At 40.1% G+C, this 24138-nt stretch overlaps 1 protein-coding gene across 2 annotated transcripts in view; it reads left to right on the forward strand.

Annotated features, from left to right (window-relative positions):
• The first annotated feature begins 364 nt into the window (after window positions 1–364).
• cntn3a.1 (contactin 3a, tandem duplicate 1) overlaps window positions 365–24138 on the forward strand; it is a 69836-nt gene continuing 46062 nt past the window's right edge. Inside the window, exons 1-4 of one of the 2 annotated variants that reach the window (XM_058642055.1) lie at window positions 365–952; window positions 9760–9903; window positions 18552–18684; window positions 22151–22326. In XM_058642055.1, the coding sequence (XP_058498038.1) occupies window positions 9849–9903; window positions 18552–18684; window positions 22151–22326 (364 nt within the window). In that variant the 5' untranslated portion in view covers window positions 365–952; window positions 9760–9848. Of the gene's footprint in view, window positions 953–9759; window positions 9904–18551; window positions 18685–22150; window positions 22327–24138 lie in introns of those variants that run through there. The other variant, XM_058642056.1, reaches the window with a different exon arrangement.

A 24138-nucleotide genomic window follows, 5' to 3' on the forward strand; every position in this document is an offset into this window, starting at 1 on the left:
AACTAGGGTATTTTGGGGGTTTGTCAGTTCTGATAGTATTGCTTGACAGAGTCTGTTTGCAGATGAAGAACACAGAAGAGTACCAAAATCAACCACAATAAAAATCACCAAAGGTTAGGCACTGCATAGTGTTGCTTTAATTTCTACAGAAGTAGAAGGATTATTAGGAAATGAGGATTAAGATTTTTCTCCGAAACATTCTCACAATTCTGACTTTTTCTTTGCTAATTCCAAAAACAAAGAATCTTAGAATTCTGAGAAAAAAAGTCAGATTTTAATCTCAGAATTCATGCTGTTTTTTTTTTTTTTTTTTAAATAAATAAATACATACTTCTGTAGCCTGACTCCCACTCTCGTGCCCCACATGCCACTGCCGCCGCCGCCCCGCGCAGGCAACTAGTCCTGACATCCCGTGAACGAGCAGGAGGCTCATTCATTCAGAAACAGCGACGCCAGACAAGAAGAACACTTTCTGTTCCCAACGTTTACATTTAGTAACACCGTGAGGTGTAGGGAGAGAAAAACAACTTTAAACAGCACAGTTACGTGTTTGAGAATTAGACAACCGTAGCAGTCTTTGTTCGTGTGTGAGCCCGGCAGCGGTGGAGGTAGAGCGGGGAACAGCCTGAGTGAATGAGCCGCGGGAGTCTGGAGAGAGGAGCAGAGGAGCATAGGAGCGGGCTGCCGACAACCACTCACCCCAGACACTGAAGACATCGAGGGTACGGTGCGATAGTCTGCTCTAAAGACGGCTTTTTCACTTAATGCAGATTCGGCGGGAGGTTTGTGTGTATTTACGCGGAATCGACGTCCGCACCTGAGAGAACTGAACTTCACGGGCGCCGTCTACATGCTGGGGACTGTTGGACAGAAGGAGTGAGGAGATGCGCGGAGTAACATGGATCTGCGAGAAGGGATAAACACCAGCCAACACCGCGGGCGACAATCTCAGGTAAATAAATTCCAATATTGTCCATACTTGCTTTCTCCAGCCACTAATACATTATTATTTGTCTTTATTATGTTCACACTGTTCACTCGCCTGTCAGTTAAAACAAACTTCCAATTTAGGCAGGAGATAATTACAGTTAAATGTTTTATTAAGTCATAATTAAAGTCAAAATATCAGCATCTTATCTGTCTATACATCCAAACACTACACTATAGGCAATGCACCATGTCTAGCATATAAATAGGTTGTGAATGGACACAAGACAAGTGTGTACTATGTTGAGCAGGTCACATTTATTTTTAAAAAATTAAACCAGATATTAATCTTAAAATGATTGCTGGACAAATAAATAAACAAATAAATAAATAAATAAATACGCACCTTGTGCTCAAACCCTAATAAATAAATAAATGCCCTTATGGCCATGCGCCAGTTATTAAAAACTCACACATTTGAAATCCCAGTGATACAGTCCCCACTGGAGTTAAGAGATACTAACATACTAATTGCCTTGGGCATCACTTACTCCACACACCTTTTCCTCTTTAAGTGGAGCCACATCCACCTAACAACCCCAGCTCATTTAAAACCTCAGGCAGAACTCATCTGTCATCAGTGATCAACTGGGGGGGGGGTTGGATTCAGTCCAGTCACATCATCATCTCTCACTGTCATTGATTGCAATTTGCTTAATTGCCATTCAGATTGTCTGAAGTCCGTCTGCGTTCGTGCGACTCTGCTGTGAATAGTTACTCTTGTGAAATCTAGCGTCCATATGTGTGAGAGGGAGCTTCCTTGCACATTATGATTCTGCTATTAGGTAAATTAGATGTGGTTCCTCTGACTAGTATAAGCACTTCCCCGTGGCCAAATGTTTGCATTCAGCCTCATCTGCCTTCCGCCTTTGCAGGCACATCACATCAGTGTTGTAAGCACTGTCTTCAGTTTCGTGCTGACAGTGTGCCAGCTGGATGTTCTTTGGACATAACTACCCAATGCTACGCTTTAATTCCCACCACTAAAGACTACTCTGGAGTGAAGTTACTGCTCTTACCTTTTGTGTTCAAGTGGCTGGGATAGTAGAGCTACTACACATGTCCTTGGGGAAGTGTGTTTATGGTTGGACACGCTTCTGATGATGTCACTGGCACAAAAAGAGGAGGGTGGGAAATGAGGTTCACGGTGCCCCACCAAATGGTCTGTAAGGGGGAAAACAAAACAATACATGTACTGGAGATGTACTGGTGCAGGCCAAATTGAGTGCACAATGATGTGCTTAAGTATTGTGTTGCAGCTTACAACAAGAAACCGGGTCTTTGTTCATCATAATCTTTGACAGGGACGGAGAGACTAAAATTTGACTCGTCACAGTCATGTTTGTTGTAGCTGAACAGCAGAGATGCAAATATGAACCAGTATTGACTTGGTCATTAAAATCAACAACCCGGATTTGTACTGTCAACTGAATGCGGATTTTTTCCCTGACACCCAGGCACTCAACTATTTTGTGTGTATTTCGCATTTTGTCATGCACACCAGGCACTGCTCACTCAGTGGGAAACTAAAAAGTTAATGTGGGGAACCTCCTCCTCCTCTTTTTGTGAGTCAGTGGCGTCCTCAGAGACGTGTCCATCCATAAACGCAATTTTCTGCAGGCAGAGAATCATCACGTTCAATGATTCCCTCTCATCCTGGAATGACTGGAATGTATGTATTGTAATTTACTGCCGTGCAATCTGTTTATTCATAGACTCATTTTGTACTAGTACGTGCTGTGGTGGTGACGCTGGAAAAATGATTAATGGTATGCATGAGTGTCCAAGCATGCAGACAAGAACCCTCCGTTTTGAAATGAAAGCATTAAAGTGAGATAACAAATGCAGGAGAAAGAACATGTTTACTTGATTATATACTTTATACATGTTAACAATTTTGTAATTAGGGCTCTTAAAGGTTGTATAATCAGCTGCTCACTAAAAATTTGACCTTTTCTACACCCAGGACCTGATATTACATCCCACAATTTGTTGAGTTCAGTGAGTGTTGCAGTAAAGAGATACTGCAAATCTACAGTATTTAACTGCATTTAACCCAGCATCAGACACTATGCAGACGAATACTCAATATATACTGCCACAAGTGATTAAAATGTATATATATATGTATATATATATATATATATATATATATATATATATATGTATATATATAGGACCTTCCAGTCAAAGGTTATTTGTAATGAAAATATAATGAGTACATTCCCTGAGGTTAATGAAATTTGAAGAAAAAGTAAGTTCGGAAAGTAATTTCTGACACGTTCATCTTTATATTATGTGCATTGTTACCATGTAGAGTTTATGTTAAAGTGTGGCGCATGTGTGTAAGCAGGCAAGAACCTTTCAACGTCCTCACTTGTTCTTGATCACAAGGGAGAAGGGGAGGAGCCTTTCCTTGGAGTGCCCCTGGTGCAGTGTGGAGAAATGAGGAAGCTGGCATGTGTTATGTCATGCCTGCGGCTTGTGTGCTTAGATCAAAACACCATTAGTCTCTTTGTCTCTATCCGAGGTGGAGTCTGGGTCTGGGGAATACGCTGGCACTTCTGTGACTTCTATAGTGTGTGCCACTTGCGAGGAGGGGGGCAGGGGATGGGTTGGCACATATAAAATTGTCAGCCCAAAACTTTTGAGCCTGTTGGTTATAGCTGTAAAGGGGGGTGGGGGGGTGGGGGGTTAGAGGAAGTGCAGTTTTGTTGTTTATTTTTCTTTTCAATTTTTTTTATCTCTATGGAACTTGAAAAGTACATTTGAACTTGCAACTTCAAAACACCTTTTGAAATGATAGTCAGTCCTTTCATGTTAACATTTTACTGAAGGGTACAAAGCTGTTTTTCCACCAATTTAACATGTATTTAATACCAGCTTTTTTCTTTTTTTCTTTTTATCAAACCATTATTTTAACTCTCTGCCAAAATAATAAGACTGCTGTGCACAATGGATACAGTTTGGTTAAATTATTGAATTATTTAGTCTAAAAGGATCTAAAGCCGCCATTTAATTGATCTCTGATTATTATCTCTGCCTCTCTTCAACAGCTGCTTGCAGGATTAGAGAGAAATTTGCCATTCTCTACTACCAGTAGTCTTAACTTGAGCACTACCAGGAAATTAATTTTAGATGACTGGAGGCCTTCAGAGCAGTGAGCTAAGCCTCACATGGAAAACAGTGATTGAGCTGGTGTCAGCGGATCAAGTTAAGTCAAGGCTCAGGTGATTAAAGATGCAGCATTGTATGCTATTTTTCCTGGTCTGGTCTCGTCCCTGCACAGTGTGGGAGTCTGGTCTCATTCATGATTCAGAGCTCGGAGCGAAGTGGGTGTGTGTGTGAGTATGTGAGGGCTGCTTGTGCATTTTAGTGTGAATTTTATCTTCATCTGGACTCTTCAACAAAGGGACCTGCAGTACCCTTCTATTAATACATTTTTTGAGTCCTGAAAAATTGATGGCAGCAGAGAGATCGGGTGTAGCGGAGAAGGGTCGAATCGGCTGCCACTGCTGTCAGCTTCTGAGGCTGACTGAACTAAAATCTGTGGTTTATCCACTCCAGCTGGCACTGTCAGAGAGGAAGAGGAACAGAGGTGTCACTTTGACAACACTGAAATTTGAAGGAGCGCTTTGTCTCCTCAATTCTGATGCCGCCCTCAAAACAGCTGCATTTCCTCAAAAATCAAACAACATCAAGTGCTTGGTTTTACCAACCTGTTCTTATCCCGAGAGCATCATATACCACCGCTCCGTTACATCCCTTGGCATCGCCTGCCAGACGCAGACATGCCAGGCTTTCAATTGACTCCAATGTAAACCCAATGGGTTAGCGGTTAAAATGAAAGTCAGAGAATAAGGTCGGGGTTCGGGTCAAGAAAAGGACTGAGGTTAGGATGAGGATAAATGTCCAGGCTTAGGCTAAGTGGATAGTCACTCTTTGTCACTCATCATCAGCATTTCCATGACCAATAATAAATCACAAAAAATTACATATAATAGAGTATAAACTTCCCTTGTCGTTAAATGACCGCCACATTTAGACAATCAGAGCAGCTAAATGCGGCAGAAGGATACTGTGTGCATCCATGGAACGTGACAGTGCGGCGGTATATGACACTTCATTCCCTGGGAAATGCATGAGTGCTGAAACGATTAGCCGATTAACTGATTCGTACATTAACAGAAAATGAACCTAAAACTATTTTGATAAAGTTTTTAAGTCATCGAGGAAAATAAAAGTTATATTATTTCACGATTTTAGCTTCTCAAATGTGTGGATTTTCTGCTTTCCCTAGTCTTACATGCCAGTAACTTTTAAATATGGAAATATCAGATAGTCAGTTACTCTTTTACAGTTTACTGAGCTTTTTGTCAAGTGATTAATCACAAAAAAAGTCTAGTAAATAATAAATAACATCAAGTCGGAGGCCTCGAGTGACACACTTAGAAGGTGATAAATTCATGAAAAATGCACATCACAATTCCAAAAAGTGTGAATGACCTTGCTTTACTGCTATTTAATTAATAATGATATAAAACACAGAAAAGAAGTGATGCCTGAATAAGCAAATGCTTGCCATTGTGGCTGCTGAGTAGATCGGTTTAATTTATTAAATTTTGTGGATTATTCTCCAAAGATAAATCCCCACGAAAAATGTGCCATAGTCTTGATGTCTTCACGTAGACCTCATCGTCATGAGAGGTTGATTATCATGTTAATTTGACATTTGGGGTATTTCAACCTAATTCCTTTAAAATGGAAATATTAATTGAAGATTTTACCTACAGATCACAGAGTCAGATATTAATCTCAACAGCACTTCACATTTTTGCTGAATCTCCTTTCATCACCTTGGTTTTAATGAAAATGTTTTGAACTTTGAGCATCAATCACAAGCTTTTTACTAGCTTCACTTATTAAACTTGTCAAAGCATTTGAATGGGGGCAGAATCGTTTACTGCCTCTATTGATGTGTTGGTTCCATTGCATTATATGAGGCACTTGACAAGGATAATGTTGTATGCAGAATGATCCTCACAAGGTCAGCAGAGGTTAAATCATTTACCAGACAGAATGACATTATGTGAATCTGTTTCATTCACTGCACTGAATCCTTGAATTAATTATGCCCTCTGCATTTATGACACGCTGAATTCATGCATGCAGTGTTTCATTTAAATGCAGTGGACTTTATTCAAATTGAGTCAGGAAATGTTTAGGCCAGGACTGTCTGGCCTAAACAGAACCAGACTTGGTTATTATTTCCATTTTTCAACCGCTGGCTTTTTTTTTTTTTTTCGTTTTTTTTTTTTTTTGCAGAGACACATGAAAGCGGTGAACTTGAAAGAAAGTTTGAAGCCTTTCCCGTCATTAACTTTCATCAGATAAAGCAAACAAATGAGAGAATCAATTTGGGATGAAAGTAAGCCATTGGCCCTGTCACTACCACTTAAGGTCACAGGAGTAATTAATTTATACAGAAGAGGAAGTCTGACGCTGCCATGGACACTCCTGACTCCCCAAGCCATCATGTTAGTGCTGAGCTCCTTTGGATCAAACGGCTGTGTTTTATCCCCCCACTAACCCTTCTGTCTGATTCCTCATGTCTCAGGGCATGTGAGTAATAGAGATCAAGAGACTGCTGATAGAGGCCAACAGATACCTGCTTTTATTAGTGGGGTGTCTTAGAAATCCACACTGTCTTGACATCTTGGCTTGTTGTGCTAAAGAGACGGCATATATCATTTTTAGATGGCCATCGTTTCTGACATTTACATACATCTGGCAAAACTAAATACTAAATACAAGTGTATGTACACTAGCACCAGGACTCACTGGTTCTGTTCCGACCTGATTAACGTCTGACTAAGGTGATCTGATCACAAGTGCATGTTCATGTACACCACATGCATCTCACCTAATCTCCTCAGTAACCACTTGTGGTAAGGTCTCTTACCCAACACGGATCAATTCATTTTAAATGTGTTGTTTATGTGTATCCGAGAGAGAAATGCAATATTCAGTATCCGTCTGATACTGGTCAAAATCACTGGGTTGGATTTGTCAGAAAAGGAAAAAAAATTCTGATATGATCCAAGAACCCTAAGACTCCATGCAGGCTTGGTATTACCCGAGGAGACGTTTGCATTCCCGAACATGCAAAAATGCAATCTGACCTCAAGGCAGACATTTTTTTCCCCCACACTTATACATGGATGCGTTCGAATCCATTGCCACAATATTTTTCTCTGATCCTCATATGATTTTTTTTTTGTAATGGTTAAAACATTTTCAGCGTGAGGATACTTTTGATTCACTCAGCTCGTCTTGTTTTTTTGTGGTCCCTCTCTGTCGGTCTCACAAACACACACACACACACACACACACACACACACACAGAGGCTGGCAGGTGCCACATCTGTACACTCAGACTTGTTAAAAACATAATTTTGTTCTTGCAAACAGTCTTGACACCAGTGTGTATTTAAGTAAACACAGAGGACACCGAGATCTAATCATATGTCGTCTCAGGAGATGAATCCAGGATGCATTTTAATACCAGGTGTGAAAAGTTCTACTCACTGAGGACAGACGTGTATCAGACTGTGATATCGGGGGTTGGTTATTGAAGAGTGGATGGGAAACTTTGAGAAGTGTGAAATACTTTTGGCTCACTATACATATATAGGCAGTCCTTGCTGAAAGAAGACCAAAGTGTGTCCCACAACACGTCCAAATGTGGTCTGAATGATCAGATCTCAGTGTTTCTCGGGTGATATCACATCTGTTCGTTCTCAGGACGGTCCACTTGTGATTAAATGACCCGTGACAAATGTTGATACCAGGTTTAAACGGGGCCATAGGGATCCAATCACTCAAACCACTCGCAGAGGGAATCTGAAACCCCCTTTTTATCACAGAACTTTTATAGTGGGAATGCTAATGTGTCCTGTTGCTATAAGTCCATAACAGGGACAGGGAAATCAATACTGGATGTGGTGTGTTGACAGTGCACCAATGCTTGAAAAAAAATATGCTATAGAAAGAAAATAGACAACGGATATAGATAGTGCCGATCTCTTAGAAGCAGTGATGTACTATTTTTTTTTCAATGCCAAGTGTAAAGAGCATGGAGCAATTGCATTGAAGTGTAACGTGAAGTGTATTTACTTTGTTATCGACATGATAATTTGGCTACAATATACAGGAGAGCTGCAACTAACGATTATTTGGTTAATCTGTTGATATATATACTGTATATGTTGTTGGTTTTAATGATTTCTTTGTCATATGAAGCAAAGAAACCAGAACATATTCACATTTAAGAAGCTCAAAAATCAGAAAATAGTTTAGTAACCGATTAATAATCGATGAATCGTATAACCGTCGCAGCCCTAATAAAACAGTTGAATAATATGGCATGGGTGTGAGGTTGGAATATAAAGTTTCAGCGACGTATCTAGGCTTCTCTTTGGAGTAATTAATTCATTGCGTATTGCACAATTATTCCCTCAAAGGAGGAGCACTCCAAATATATCCAGGAGCACAAGAAGGGATTTTATTAAAAGCCAACATTTACTCATAACTGCATTTGCATCCTAATAATTGCAAGTTAAGTTTGAACTAAGATGACACTCTAAACCCAATCTCCATAATGAGATTTAAAGGGGGAAAATGTTGCCTTTAATGGTTTACTACATGCAGAAGGGAGCGGAGTGTAGGCGAGTGTGTCAGGCACGCAGCTGATGTATTCACATAAGCATCAGGATGCTCTATCATGCCTTTCAGTGGGGGCAAAATTAAGAGGCATGCAAACGACTGAGAAACTACCAAACTGCAATCATTCTGTTGTCTCTGCTTCTTTTTGGCACTTCTCCTTTGATAGACTATACTATATGTTGTTATTAATTTGCCTCTGATTTATTTCAGCATGCTGGTGATATGCAGTCAGGGGAAACGGTGCCATCAGTCAGTTAAATGTACCAAGTTTGAGCGGGGACAATGGCTAATTTCCTCTCTCCGTCTCTTTCCACTCCATAACCAGCCGATCATAGGCAAACATGTATGCTGCTTGAACTCACGGCCACCAACGCGTGCATGTTTTCGACAAATAAGCGCGGCGTCATTTATGGGCGAGCATGTCTCATTATGACGTCACATCTTTTTTTTCTGAGACTTCATTTGAGTCTAAGCCGGGATAAATTGCAGTTTATTCCTTGAGATAAATCAATTGTGTGAGTCTCCCATGGGACTCAAGATGGCTTTCTGCGGCATACATTCAGCTCTTAATGTCAGAAATACATAATCCCCCCCCCCCCCCCACCCCCCCAGCTCAGATGAACTCAAGGAGCCAGGACAGTGCTTTATTACATGCGAGGGATGTGTCTGACAACCGGCTCGCTTTTTGTTTTGTCTCAGCACGTTTGAATACAGGCAAGCGATTGCTCCACGTTTCTCGTGCGGACAGGATCCTTATTATACAATGTTAAGAACACTGAAGCAAGCTGTGCACCAGTGTTTTCCTAGTGTTTTGCTTGGACAAATAATGTTCTGTACGAGCTGGAGCGGTTCCTGGATTATTCCCACAGATGCATTCGAGCACATTCTACCCCAATATCCGTGATTAGCAGTTTAAATGTGACAAATTAGATTGCTTCCAACATACGCTTGTCATTAACTTGTCAAATTCTATATTTCATACTGCATCGTCTATGACTGTATCTGGGTGTGTAATGGCTTTCTTCCTCGTTTTGTTTCATTTGGCAGATGAACGGTGAAAGTGCTGCCAAGGAAAAAGCCAGGATTCTACACACCTGTGGTTGGATGTGAGATTGTATTGACCTGAGACCATTAAAATGGAGTTGCTATGGAAACTTATTCTGCTGCTGTCATTGGTGGAGTGTCTGACAGGTAAGCTGCCCAAACATTTTTATGTTGTTGGCATAGAGGCTATGAATTGGCTGTGATAATGCCTTGGCATACTGAACAGATTTAAAGCAACACAAAACCCAATTTCGACCTTCAAATATTGTCTCCAAGTTAATTTTGATCGTACATCAACTCACGACAGGGTGAATTGCACCCCCGTCAAAGCCAGAGCGGGTCTGCATTGCCTGCACTGGCATTATGGCACTTGGGGTTTTGGGTCGGCACCATGATGACACAAAATCACACTACAAAAATCACAGAAGTCCCTGCTTCAGAATTTGCCGCTGTTGTTGGCTTCTCAACAAATGCACCTGTTATCGTGATATATACTTTACAACAGTTGTAAAAGACAATATAATTTCCCAGCTGTAGTGCAACCCCAAGAGCAAATCCTAGACTATGTTACTTTGAAAAAAAAAACCCCAACAACTTAACGCTGACAGCAAATCTACATTCTTTCATTTACAGAGTAGCATTAGTAGTACTCGTATCTCTTTCTTCCAATCAATCTTGTTGGAAAAGAACAAGCCAGGTTTTCCTTTTCTCTGAAAGACTGACCTCATCTACTAATGGAATGTGCAGTCATTCATTTTAAAGAGCACCTCAATTGTTGCCCTAATTGAGATTGTACTGGTAGTAGTGCAGAAATCTTGTCATTGATCTTGTCTTTAATGAGAGACCTAAATTGTCCTGTCTTCTACAATGTTCAGGGTCAAATGCTAGTTCCCTTAAGAATGTTGCAGTCTGAAGCTGAGGACAAGATGAATAAGGGCTTTGTTGCATGAACATAGTATCTCAAGGAAAGTGCAATCTCTCATGTTGCCTTTCCACAAACCAGCCCCCCCACCCCACACACACACACACACACAGCTGGGGCCTAAGATAATTAGTATACGCGCACGTGTTTGTGTTTGCGTGTGTATTTGCTTGTGCGCACACGTCTCTGTTCAAAAGTACACCGGCACAGCCGGACCTAAATTTGCCTACATGGCAATTAGCACCACTTATTACTAATTCCAATGCACATCAGTGGACGTGTAATGAGGCGTCCCTCTGGGAACTGAGACTACGACTATACGATTTACATTGCACATATAAGCACTGGTTGAAATCCTGCCGTATTTGGAGTTTTGATGCAAGATTAACATGCTTGAAGAAGAACATTTAGTTTGCAGCGCGCGATGCTCACGGGATCCCAAAATTATTTTCTTTGCCACTGTGATAAATTCAGATTAAGCAAATTAGTTCTGAACAAAGGAGCAGAGAGCAAATTGTTTCTGGAAAGCATTGTATTGCAGAGACCTTGCCTCACTCTTGGTAACACAGAGTAACTCAGCATTAATATTCAGTATGGGCTTACATTACATATGCTCCGCTTGCAAGACAAGCATGGCGCAATACACTGATAGACCTCCTAAGAAAGAAAGAAAGAAAGGATGCAGATCTGCAATTCTGGGTAGAAAAAGCACAGTGTGTGGGTGATAGATGCCGTGCAGGTTATTTACCCAGACTTGGGAGTGTTTTTCTTAAAACAGTAGGTAACTGCTGTGTGGGAGAGCAATAAGGCCAAGGGAAGTCAGTCCCATAGTGAGTTCATCTTGAGTTAACCAGCCCCCCCCCTCAGTTTCTCCCCGAGGGTCTGAATAGCCTGAGGCATGGGCTTGTGCTGTTTAGTATGTGTGCTTGTGTGGATGAGGACGAGAGAGCGAGGAGGCACAAACAAGATATTTCATCACGGTTTCACTGGCAGAGCGAGTTAACAAATATCCCTTTCCACTTTTGACTTTTCTTTAATCAGTAGGAAAAGGAGATTTTTTTTTTTCATTGCCATTAAAAAAAAAAAAAAAAGAAGTGGTTTGGTCATTAGGACAAAATAAGCACCATTACTGGACAACCACTTTAACAAGTACTTTGCTGTAGAATGTTGACACATGTGTGACATATATTACACATAGTGTAATCATAGATAAGTCTTTGAGGGGGCTTCAGCTTAGCAGCACTGGAAGCAGAAATCCGGTTGCTGTTAAGGCTCTTACCATCAAACTCTCTGCGAATAATTCAAAATACATGTTAGAAAACGGTCGGATGTGTGGGTGTCTCTCCGTTACATCATTTATATTGCCACTAGGTGATAAAGTTCAGCAAAGTCCTCAAGGCAGTTAAGTGGTATGATTGAATGTCTAGTTTTTCACAAATCACCCACGTTACTGGTAAATCACAATTAAGCATTCAGCAACGCTAACACGGGTTTTCATTTTGTCACTTAACTGGCGTGGCGCGGCAGTGGCGCAACCCCGGGAGGAGATAATGTCCGTTTGACAGTGGATTTAAATAACAGCGGATGTTGTAGTTGTTCAGTCCAGATAGTTGTAATCTACCTTAATGAAATACGTGCCAATGTACAGACTACAAGCAGAAATGGTAGCTATAATTGTACCATTTGATTTGAAGACAACTGTCCCTGTGGTGATTTTAATGTGAGCGACAAAGTGTATAATGCTCGCTATAAGTGAAAGTGGATTCCTAGTGTGATTGAGAGGCTTTGGCAGGCTACGATGGTCAAATCAATGTGTGCTGAATGAGACTGACTCTGAAAGATGCTTGTTACACAACGTGCTGTGCATTTTTTTTTTTTTTACCAAAATAGCAATTGCTATCTGCAGTCAGCTCAGAAGCTCATGAAACATCCGTGTATATAAGTACTGTTTTTAGACGGATATAAAATGTTCAATCTATCCATGGCACAGCATGTAGTCACCCCAAATACATATTTACAGGATCGGACTTCCAAATGTCTGCCCATCCATTGATTTGAAGCAGCTATTCAGGGGATAGTGAGTGAAAATGAAGTGTGCTGCTTTGCGCCCACATTATAATCTCCTATAACTGCTTTTACTCTGCTCTGTAATATCCCCATGTGTACAGAGGATTTTCATATATTGACTTATCTTACTGATTCATCAGAACACAGTAAAGCCTTTTAGGAATACTTAAGCGAGGATTTTATTGCATACTTGAAGTTCAGTGTACATGTGATGCTGAGGAAGATTCCCCCATGATTTTTACTTGCTGGGTGTATTTTTTACTTCCTCTGGGGAATGGAATATCATCCCCTTTGTTTACAGTGTGGGATTAATATACCCTTAAAGCCACACAATGTAGGATTTCAACCTTCAAACAATGTCTCCCGAGATTGTTTTGATGGTCTGTCAACTTACGAGAGGGTGAGTGGCACATCCGTCAAAGCCTGAGTCGGTCTACGTCGCCTGTAGTGGCACTGGTTTTCAGGTCAATGCCACAAAAAGAACTACAAAATTCTACTTTACGGCACTTGAAAAATAAAAACTATGTAATCATATTTGTATGTTGAATGTTATAGCTATCATATATCTGGTCTGAAGGCATGGTTGTTTGTACATTTGAAGTCCTGCCTCAGAATTGCACAAATGCACATGTTACTACGACATATATTACATAAACATAAACTGTAAGGGGACCCCGAGAGCAAATCCTACTGTGTGTTACTAGTAATTTGCATTACCGCTGTTACGCGATGCTTTGTGCCGTCGGAAAAATTTCAGCGGATTCTGAAAGCTGAGAAGTTGCACATCGAAGCCATTGTGTGGTTATTTCGGTAATTCCACTTGTGCTGTTGCAGGAAGTCGGCGATGTTTCATACTGTTCAAATTTCAAATTTAACACACAAAATCTGGTGTTCGTGTACAACTACAGTGTTTTCTCCAAATAAAACGTTTTGTTTTTCTTCATTTTAAATTGTTAATACACCATCTTAACAAGCAGTAAATTGAAAATAACTGCCATATGTATATACAGTATATATGTATATATATATACATATATATATATATGAAGTTATTTGGGAAAAATGGGCAAAAGCACTTACTCACAGAACATTTTCTGGACCTTTTATACAGTAGTAATAGTTATCTTTGTGGTAATCGTTTGGTCCATAAAATAACCTTAAAAAATGTTGATTGGTGTTCGTCAAACCTGAAAATGATGATGTTCTCAAATGTCTTCTCAAAAAAGCTTCAAACCGATGAATCGATTATCAAAATAGTTGTCGATTAATTTAGTAAACGATTAATAATCGTTTCATCGATTCATTGTTTCAGCTCCAGTTAAAGGGTTAAGCTGAATTAGTTCTTGTAAACAAAAACACATTCAATTAAAAAGCAGTGAAGATGTTGATATGTCTGTGACGGGATACATCCTGTAGTGTGATAACATTACTCCACATTTCCTCTGAACATTTTTAGCCGCATTATGTTACACAGACACGGCAGTCAGGCTCTTAATAGTTACCATCAGATTAATATTTTATCAGTAGTTATCTGGATTTTTACAAATGATTTTTTTTTTACAAAACCTCTAATGGTCATATTAGGCATTCTGTAAGTTCCTTAGTAGATGGAAACATAATGGTACAGTTTTTTTTTCCTTTTTTTATGATGAATGTTTCCATTAGTGTGTACCACAACAGCTGGTAAGTGACAAATAACCAAAGGGAAAGGTAGGGATAATACCACAATTAGGTAACAAATGGTGTTCTTGGAAGCAGTATGTTTTGGGCCTTGTGTAGACATTCGAACTCGAGAGCAACAACAAAAAAACAGCTTTAATTGGCTTTTCCCCACATATGGAGTTGGACTGAATCGATTTCTGTGTTTCCCCAGTGAGCATGCTATTGGATACCATCAATACAAGGGGTGTTAATTTCAGTTGCACTGTAGCTCTGATTAGCTAGAGGATGGTGTGACATTGTTAGGTATTGGTTGGGGACGTGTTTGCAACATTCCGCCCCTTGCGAACTGTGTCAGTGGCATTGTAATTAATGTAATCAACACCTTTTACAGTGCAGTACAGCCTTAAATATAGTCCCAGCATTGTACACTTAATTCCCCTTAATAGGTTTTCACTATGTCCGCTTTCTACATCTGAAAAGTCACTGAAAGTCATTTATGTTCTTCTCTCGCTACAGTTTTACTGGTGAAATGTTATCTTTTTAGGCTCTAATGTTTTCTGGTTTTGAAGGACCCTGAGAGATGAGAAATATTTACATATATTTAGACAAGATGAGATCAAATCACATTGGAATCGAAACAACGCAAACCTGCCTTCTGCTCCAGAGCAATATTTGCCCCCGAATGAGAGACTTTAAAGGTGTGCCTTATCTGCCTGAACAGAGGGGAAAGATGCTTTAAAAAGCAAGATTGGCTTTTTTTTATATTTGATGCATAAAACCTTGAGCTGAAACGAATGGATTTGGGACCTCACAAACGACCAATACCTCCCCCACAGCCAACATCCCATGCGCCTGTTTATTCATGCTGAGGTAAGCTGGAGGAATTCATTTGCTGTCAGCTAGTATTGAATTTGAGATTAGTTTTTATTTCAACTTCCAAAACAGCTCCCTCTGCCTTCCACTTGTGCTCGGCTGCTGAGTCCTGTGTTGTCTGTGGAGCCTTCGAAAATGGCTGCACATATCACCATCTGGCAGCAGGTGAGAAATATGAGTGGAGGCGGCAGATTTTTTTATTTTTTTTTTTATTAAAGATCCCTTTATAATGAGCGTTGTGCAGTCGACTTCCTCTTAGGATTCTGGATCAGTGCGCCGCTCTGATTGAGCACTTTTTCATCGTTTTACTCTCTGTGCTCTGGGCCACGCAGGGCTGGACCTGCAATCTGATTTCTGTTTTCAACATGGTTTCTTGACCTCTTCTCTATATCTTGAATAGGGTAACTACTGTATTTCCAAAAGTTTAGTCAAGACAAGCTAGGTATGCCACCAAAATGAGATTGTTTTGTAGGACCACAATGTTTTATTTCACAAGAAATCATACAGATAATAATTCAGCTTTTCCTATAGCATCTTACTTTCACTACTGTTACAGATACAAAAGAGTTACAGAGGGTTAGTGTCAGTGTGAACTGAACCCAGGGCCGGCTCTACCTAATTTTGTGCCCTAGGCGAGATTGCTCTCCGGTGCCCCCCGGGGGGGGGGGGGGGGGGGGGGGGGGCGCTCCCGAGGGCTTGGACGGCCTTTTCATGTCGTTAATAACAAAAGCTTCACCTGTCTGTGACCTGACCTCTGATCCCTGCTCTGACCCTGAGGTCACCCGTCATGTGATTCAGCGGCACCACATTTTAGGAACATTATTGTTTATTCATTTGTTAATATTTATTATTTTCAAGAGAGATTGTTTTAAAAATTTAAAACAATGAAAATTTGTTTTCATTGAAAAAAAAAAAAAAATTTTTTTTTTTTTTCTTTTGCTGGAGGGGCGCCTCGCGGCGCCCCTCCAGCAGATGGCGCTCTAGGCGACCGCCTATATCGCCTATGCCAAGAGCCGGCCCTGACTGAACCCTTGGGCTAAGCCCCGGGAACTCAATTTATTATAGCCAAGAATATTGCCTGCAATCAAATATCTATGTTGATTAATGTCCCAATAATTGAACGTTGATTAACACATCACAACATCACTCAGGGCAATACACACGTATGCAAACAAAGCACTGACAGTTCTGACTGGCTGCATTCATCGTAATACAAGTTGTTCTGTGTTAAAATGGAGCAACAGCCCAGTAAGTGAGAGGTTCACCACATTTAATAAGCACAGTGAATAGCTCACTGTGACTCCCTCAGTAAAGCTGCACTATATGCACAGTACACTTTAACACCCCACATGTGAATGAAATGCATTTCTTTTTTTGTAGCGCCGTCATTCTTTGGTGTCCATCGTTAGTAAACCTGTATACATTTTGCTGCAACACTGAGTGTCGCAGTGTGTTTGCAGTGCATGCAAGATTACCCGGTCAAGGCAAGGTAAACGTGTTTGTAAAGCGGATTTCCACAGCAAGGCAATTCAAGTCCAGTCCATTTCAGTTCTATTTATGAAGCACTGGTAAAAAACTGTTGTACAGTAACGCCTGTAATGATGTAAAAAAAAAAAAAAAAAAGGCAAGAAAAATAAAGCATTTCACGTTAAAAGTACAGACAGCAATAAGACAAAAGTATAATTAGCAACAACATGGAAACAAGAGCGTTTTTCACGCACAAAGAAGACTTTCTGGATCTGTATGCTTTAAACAGTTTAGCCCATTATAACAGACTTTTTTTTTTAAATTGCTAATTTTCTGTGATGTTGTCAGTGGGTAGATTCTCATGGGAACACAAAAATATAATGCAGGTAACATTTCATCAAAACAAAACAATGACAACAAAAACAATTGGTTTGTTTTAAGATGAGATTTTCACCAATTCAAGGTGTTTTGCAGAAAATATGAAAGGCACTTTCCTAACTGTGACAAATTTTGTCTATTCTCTGGGTGCAAAATGACACAGGTTAATTCACCTTGTGCTATTTATCTGATGTGTATACAATTAATATTGAACCATCATAGTATTATTTAAATTGCAAATGTTTGTGACGTGATAACTGAAAAAAACATGTATCAGTTTGGAAAGGCAGCGTGATTAATTGCATGTTTACTACAGGTTTTTATCATTCTGGCAAGTGTGGGTACAATAAATGTGAGGATTTGGGTTTGAATATACTTGAGGCATCTTCCTCGCAATCAATCATTTGTCAGCACTGCTTCAGAGGACACGCTTCATCTAACAAGTATTATAATTAGGCGGCCTTTTTATTCTCAGGAGTTCATCCTTGTAGTCAGGAGGAAGAATAGTCTACAAGGTCCCTTCCCACCCCCACCCTCTCAGAGAGTTACAGTGTTTTGAGTCAGGAGGATAAACCTTCTGCTCCATCACAGAGATGCAAATGTATCCGGACAAATACATTCCATTACAGAAAGAAGTGTTTAGTTCAGTGAAGTGTCGACTACCCCATGGGTAACATGCTGCTGCCTGACTTTGTTCTCACAAACAGAATAATAATGACTGTGTAATAATCCACACTGCATACTGTATACACTGAGTGGATTACACCGTAAAGGTGTAAATGAAAGTGACTTGCAAGCAGCAATTGTGATTTGTTGGCAACCATGGCAACATTTTATTTTGAGGAATAATGGTGTGTCCTGGTTCCACAAAAGAAAACCATGTTGAAAGAGCACAAGACGCAAACACAGAACAAGAGCTCTTTCTCTCATACATGTTTTTAAATGATTTGAAAGTGATGGGGCTTTTTGTTTGTCTGCTTCTCGGAGGACACCAGTTTGATGCTTTGAATGAAAAGAGAATTTGAAATGAGAGCACATTATTCCTGTCTTTCTTGTGTTTGCGTGTGGGAAACGTCCCTTGGGAAGGTGGCAATAAGTTTGAAGGGATTACATAAAATTGTGCTGACGCATTGTGACAGCACTGTGTGCCTCTGACAAGTCTGTATATTTAGATGTTTTCATTAAACTTTTATGGAGGTTAACAGCTGATTATGCACCACCTCAGGGATCTGGTACGTTTTAGTGACTAATATGAAAAATGAAGATCAGTGCCGGAGAAGTACAGCGATTCAACCTTCTCCTGTGAAGCTCTGTTTCGCATTGGCTTCATATAAATATTGATTTATATTTTTAAAAAGGTGTTTTTAATGCCTCACCAGCACATCGCAGTTGATGTAGTTTTTTCTTTTTCTGCTTTCCCACACAGGAAGTGGAGTCCAGCTGAGGCCCAGTTTCACCAAACAGCCTGGCAGTGTGGTGTTTCCCTTTCAAGCTGGAGAAAATCGCAGAGAGGTGGTGTTTAGCTGTGAGGCCGAGGGCCACCCTCTGCCCTTCTACAGGTAACACACGCATGACCTTTTGCATACAGTTTCTGCTTCGTTTTTTGGGTATTTATATAGTATTTATTTTTTATGTCATGAATTTCCATACACCACAAGACTGATATATGAAAAATGGAACGTGGCGCACTGAAATGCTGTCCGACAGGGGACCATTTTGACTGCTGCACCACACATGCTATGGGTGTATGGGATTAGATTTGTCAATATTATCTTTTTTAAGAAGCAAACATCACTTTATGAATTGAGCAAACAAAAATGAACCACAAAATCCAAATTGCAAATAAAATATATATATATATATATATATATATATATATATATATATACAAATTATTTAACTTTATGCATCAAATATAAAAAAAAGCCAATCTTGCTTTTTAAACTTACAATTATTTTAATTGTTACAATTAGTAGTATATTATGTATACAGTATATATATATATATGTATATATATATATATATATATATATATATATATATATATATATATCGGGCAGCTTGCTTACAAAAAACCAAAAGAACAAGTGCAAAGAACAAGTTTTGAGCGCAAACGCAAAAGAGGCGGAGCAAGTGAATTCCGATCATTCCAAAAAGTGTATTTTCAAACAAATGAAATACATACAATACAATACACAATTCATTTTATTTGCAATTTGTATATTTTGATTTTGTGGCTCATTTTTGTTTGATAATATCGACACAAATCTAATTCCATAAGGGCATAGCTAAAGAAGTAACTGGTATTAATTGCAGGAATGACCATGCATAAAAATACCTTTTGTATACTGTGAAACATTACTAAAATACTGTGATTTACATTTTAAGTCATACCACCCAACACTACTAAAAACCTAAATGAGACTGTATTGATAGCCCTGGAAAACTGGGGGATTGGTGGGCCTCATGGCTCGCCATTGGTCACTGCCTGCAGTGCTAAGCCTTGCTGTCAGTCATGGTTAATTTGAGAATGATGAATTAATTAGCCTTAGTTGCTGCCCTGTCATATTTTTTGCATTGCCAGATAGACATTGATCTGCTGCAGAATCCACTCTGAGCATTTCCTGTTGTCGGTATCAGTGACCATTGGGAACATCAAGTGGACGGAGAGGGTCTGAAGGGTCGTTCCACAACTACACCCGTGAATGTTTTATGTAGAGAATCACTGCCAGGGGCCGTTCAGACACTGCCACGGGGCATCTGATATGGAGGTTATCGTTACACAAATCCCACAATAGACAAAGGTGCACACAAACAGTATTTGTTCCTTGTGCATGTTCAGCACACTCGCCTTATGTTTTTCCTCCAGGGACCGTGGTAGAAACAAATTGATGTCCAGCGCCTCTGCTGTGGAAATGAGGACAAATGAAAACAAATGGAGAACGATGATTTGCAATGAAGCGCATCAAGTGCATGTGCTATTAATTCACAATCTATCAAATGGGTTCAGATAGATGTTGTACTCCTGTCAGCGTAATTAAATGCAAATTGCAAAGCTAAGCATTTAATGTGTAATAGGTTGCAATGATCTCTCATAACATCAGCATATGCAGCCGTTAATGCGGCTGTAGATCCTTGGTGCTATGCCTAATGGACACAAATTGAAATGAATGTACAAGATCCTATCATTTGGGTCAGGTGCAAAGACGCTATTTCAGTGTCTGGATAGTTTTTTAAATAAAAACAATTCATGAAGTTTTTTTTTACTTTTCTGACCCTCTGATATCGTGTTCCAAGAGCGTGTCCTGCTCCCCACCTAATTCATTTTGCTTTAATTGGCTCTTTAATTACAGAAATTGTCACCAACTGTGGGCGTTTATATACCACATCAGGATGTGATTCTTTTTTAGATTTAGCACAAGCTGATAGGATCAGTTTTTATGATGGAACTGATGTTTGGATGGACACCGCTGTGATAGTTCGTTTGCTCTGCACACATCACATGGTGCTGTCAGCGCCACGAGAAGTTCCTTTTTGAAATAAAGGTCACTGTTGACAGCTTTGGAAATGACTTCTGGGTCCTTGTGAGGTTCAGCAGTAGGACGCTTAGTATGCTTAGTGACTCCTCACTGAGGTGAATATAGACAGGTCTATTTCCGGGGCAAAAGGACAAATTCATTTGTGTTATACTACCCAACGACCGCTGCCGCATAGGACTCCCACTCTAAGTTGTCACCATGGATCCTTGATTTTTCTCATCTGGAACCTTCAGAACAGTTCCAGCATCAAATCACTAAATCAATCCAATCAGCCAATCTGCTGTTGAGCACCACTCTGCTGCATATGTCTCCCTCCATTCAGCCCTTCCCCCCACTGGCTTTGTTAAATGTTCATGGGTGGAAGGTAGAATAGAAACATAAAGATAGCTTTTTCTCTCAGAGTTGTACAAGTCTAATTGAGATGGAAGAGCTAACGGTTAGCGTAATTGTGCCTTTTTTCTTTCCAGAAAGAGCTATTTCTAAAACGTCTGCCTGTGCAAGTCTGACTTTTATTGATAGATTGTGTTCTTTTTCCCCTCAGTAACTGCCATTTGTGATGAGAGTGAAAGTATTACTTGCACATTAACTTTGTAGAGAATCTCAAGCACCAAGTGGCTTTATTAAATTTGCCAGAATATATTTAGAAAGTTTTGTGCTAAATGAAATTAGAAAGTCGTTGCTTTTCACGTGTTGTAAGAGGCTTGTAATCTCTAATCGCTATTCACAGTTAATAGAACCTTGCAGTCTGTGTAATTTTTTTACGATGACATGGTCACATGCATCAACACAGCAGGTTTCCTTGGAAATAGAGTTGCAATTATGCAAAGCGAACAACAATAAGTCTCTTAAATCAAAACACAGACGTCTTGTTTAGTTAAAAGTTGATTGCTCACAATTGCATTTTGCTCTTCTCTCTCTCTCTCCCCCCGTATCTCTGTGTGTCTCTCACAGCCACACACAGACACAGAATTGCTGGATTGTTGTATTACTTTAAAGACAATGTTTAATCAGAGGACGGCATTATCCTGTGGTTTGCTTTTAGCCAACTTGTTTGAGTAGTGCTGGTTCTTGATCCTCCCCTGTGATAATCACTGTGATTGAACGCGAGGATGCTGATTTCGGGCACGAGGGCCGTCCACATTGGCTGACTGATGATGAATAAGGACTCAAAAGACAAAGAACATGTCAGTCAGAATGTCCTGAATTTGATTAGTGAGTAGGATTTGTGGTTGAAGTGAATAACGGCCTGAATAGTAATGAACAGTGTTTTTGAAATGACCTGTTGCTGATTGTCCCCTTAATTTGAGTTATAGTCAATTTGTTTTTCCTTCCAGCAACAGCCGACTGTGTCGTCTCTATTCATGTCTGCTCTATGCTATTATGCACTCTCTATTTTACCCTGTTGTCCATTTTTCACACTTTACACGGCACATAAACCTTCTGTATTAAGGACACCGGGTCATGTCTTGTGTGTTTGCATTCACAGGTGGAAGTTAAACGACTCTTTCATCCTGCCCAGACCAGGGTCACGTTACTCTCTCATGGGAGGAAACTTACACATCAGCCGACTGAATAAGGAGGAAGATGTTGGCATCTATCAGTGCTTGGCTTCGAACTCTTTTGGAACTATTGTCAGCAGAGAGGCCAGTCTACATGTCGCATGTAAGTAGAAATCCATCCGTTTTGCACTTGTCTCCAACTCGGCTGGACACATGACAAAAATTTTGTGAAACCTTTTGAAAAAATGACCTTTAGTGTTGACATTAATTCGGTATTAGCAGGCACTGCAAGTTTAACTAGAATTACACACCAGCATGTTTTTTGCCTGCTGTTGACCAATGCAGATTTCTTTTATTTTGCTCATATATCATGCACATTTTAACTTTTCATCAGTAGTATGTTATGTTATAGAGCTCCAGATGTCACGTGACTCAGTTTCTATCAGCTACCATCATGGCAGCCTAACATGCAGCAAAGTTGAGCGGCATCGGTGCTGGATTCAACCTGTCAGAGTTCACCGTGCACTTTAAATCCAAGGAGATCAACCAATATATTGCAAAACTTGACAGACTTAATATATCTGATCCTTATAATATCCCGGCTTACTTTTTATGAGTTTGGAAACAGCTGAAGAGAACGCTATTCCAAACTGGCAACATCCTGAAATCCTTAATTTCGTCATCAACTTCCACTCGTCTTACTCCAGAGAGTCACTGAAAGCTTCCAAGCTAAAATATAGCTCTTGAATTTGACATTGATTTGTGTTATTTTCTTAAACTGTGTATGTGTGTCTCCTTTTCACCTTCACCTCAGTTCAAGTTTAGATATTATGAACTAAGTACAAGTAAGTACAAGTTTATTCATCATCAAACTTTGCTGAAAACGTAATGTCTGTACTTTGTCATCAGACCCACACATTAGGCTGATTCAGCAGACTATTGTGCGAGAACAAGTATCTGTTCATTTTCCTTTAATCCTGAATAAAACACTGCCATTTGTGCTAACTCTGCCTGGCGGTTCTAAACTTCTCGCACACGTGTGATAAAGACTTGATTGTGTGGTGGGCCTTGACAAACTCCAGTGTAGTCGTTGCTTTACAGCCTTCATCCATCACATTTTATAAGACCAAAGTCTCAGGCATCTCTGATGGCAAGGTGAACTTGAGGCCTCCACTGTTGACGGGCAGCCCATATCAAATGACAGCTCTTATATCTGTGGACAGATGGTGCAGCTAGATTGAATTCTGATGTCTGTTTCTCTGCCATAGCAGAGGCAGAGATGATCCTTGGCAGAGAGCACCAGAGGTATCCATCTCACCACTGTTTGGTGTTTCTTTGTCACAAAGTACCATCAAATCTTTAGCATATAGGACTAGGGATGTAACGATTACCGGTATGACGATAAACCGCGGTAAAATTCCTGACGGTTATCATACCGTTTCAAATTTTAATTATCGTTAAAACCGTGATTGATTACCGCAACTGATTACCGAAAAACTCACAGTGATACTGCTCATTTCCTGGAGAAGCAGCAGCACCTGAACGGCACTCGCTCAAGCGGGCGCGCATGCGCAGTTTGCACTGTCTGTCCAGCGACAACACGGCTGAAGCCACCTGCGCTCCAGAGATTACCCCCCGTAAAATCAGAAATCTGGGCATATTTTGTATTTTTAAAGGATGTTGAGAGTAAAATAATTGAAGACAATCAATCCTTGTGCAGAAAATGCAAAAAAAAAATCTCCGCGAACTTCGCGGCGCGAAGCCACTTCCAATATGATGAGCCATCTCCGTGACCACCACACACAACTTTTCAGCGGGTAAGTCAACAAAAACGGGATTTCGGAATAGTGGGAAACGTCATGGTTTGTCTCGCGAAAGCGAGTAGTGTGCAGACGACAGGTACCGTAGCAGACCAAAATGTGTTTGTTTCTGTGTTTTTTTATTTTATTTTTATGCTGTGTACGACCGCTGCTAC

Source organism: Solea solea, chromosome 11, assembly GCF_958295425.1.
Source record: "Solea solea chromosome 11, fSolSol10.1, whole genome shotgun sequence".
NCBI classification, from domain to species: Eukaryota; Metazoa; Chordata; class Actinopteri; order Pleuronectiformes; family Soleidae; genus Solea; species Solea solea.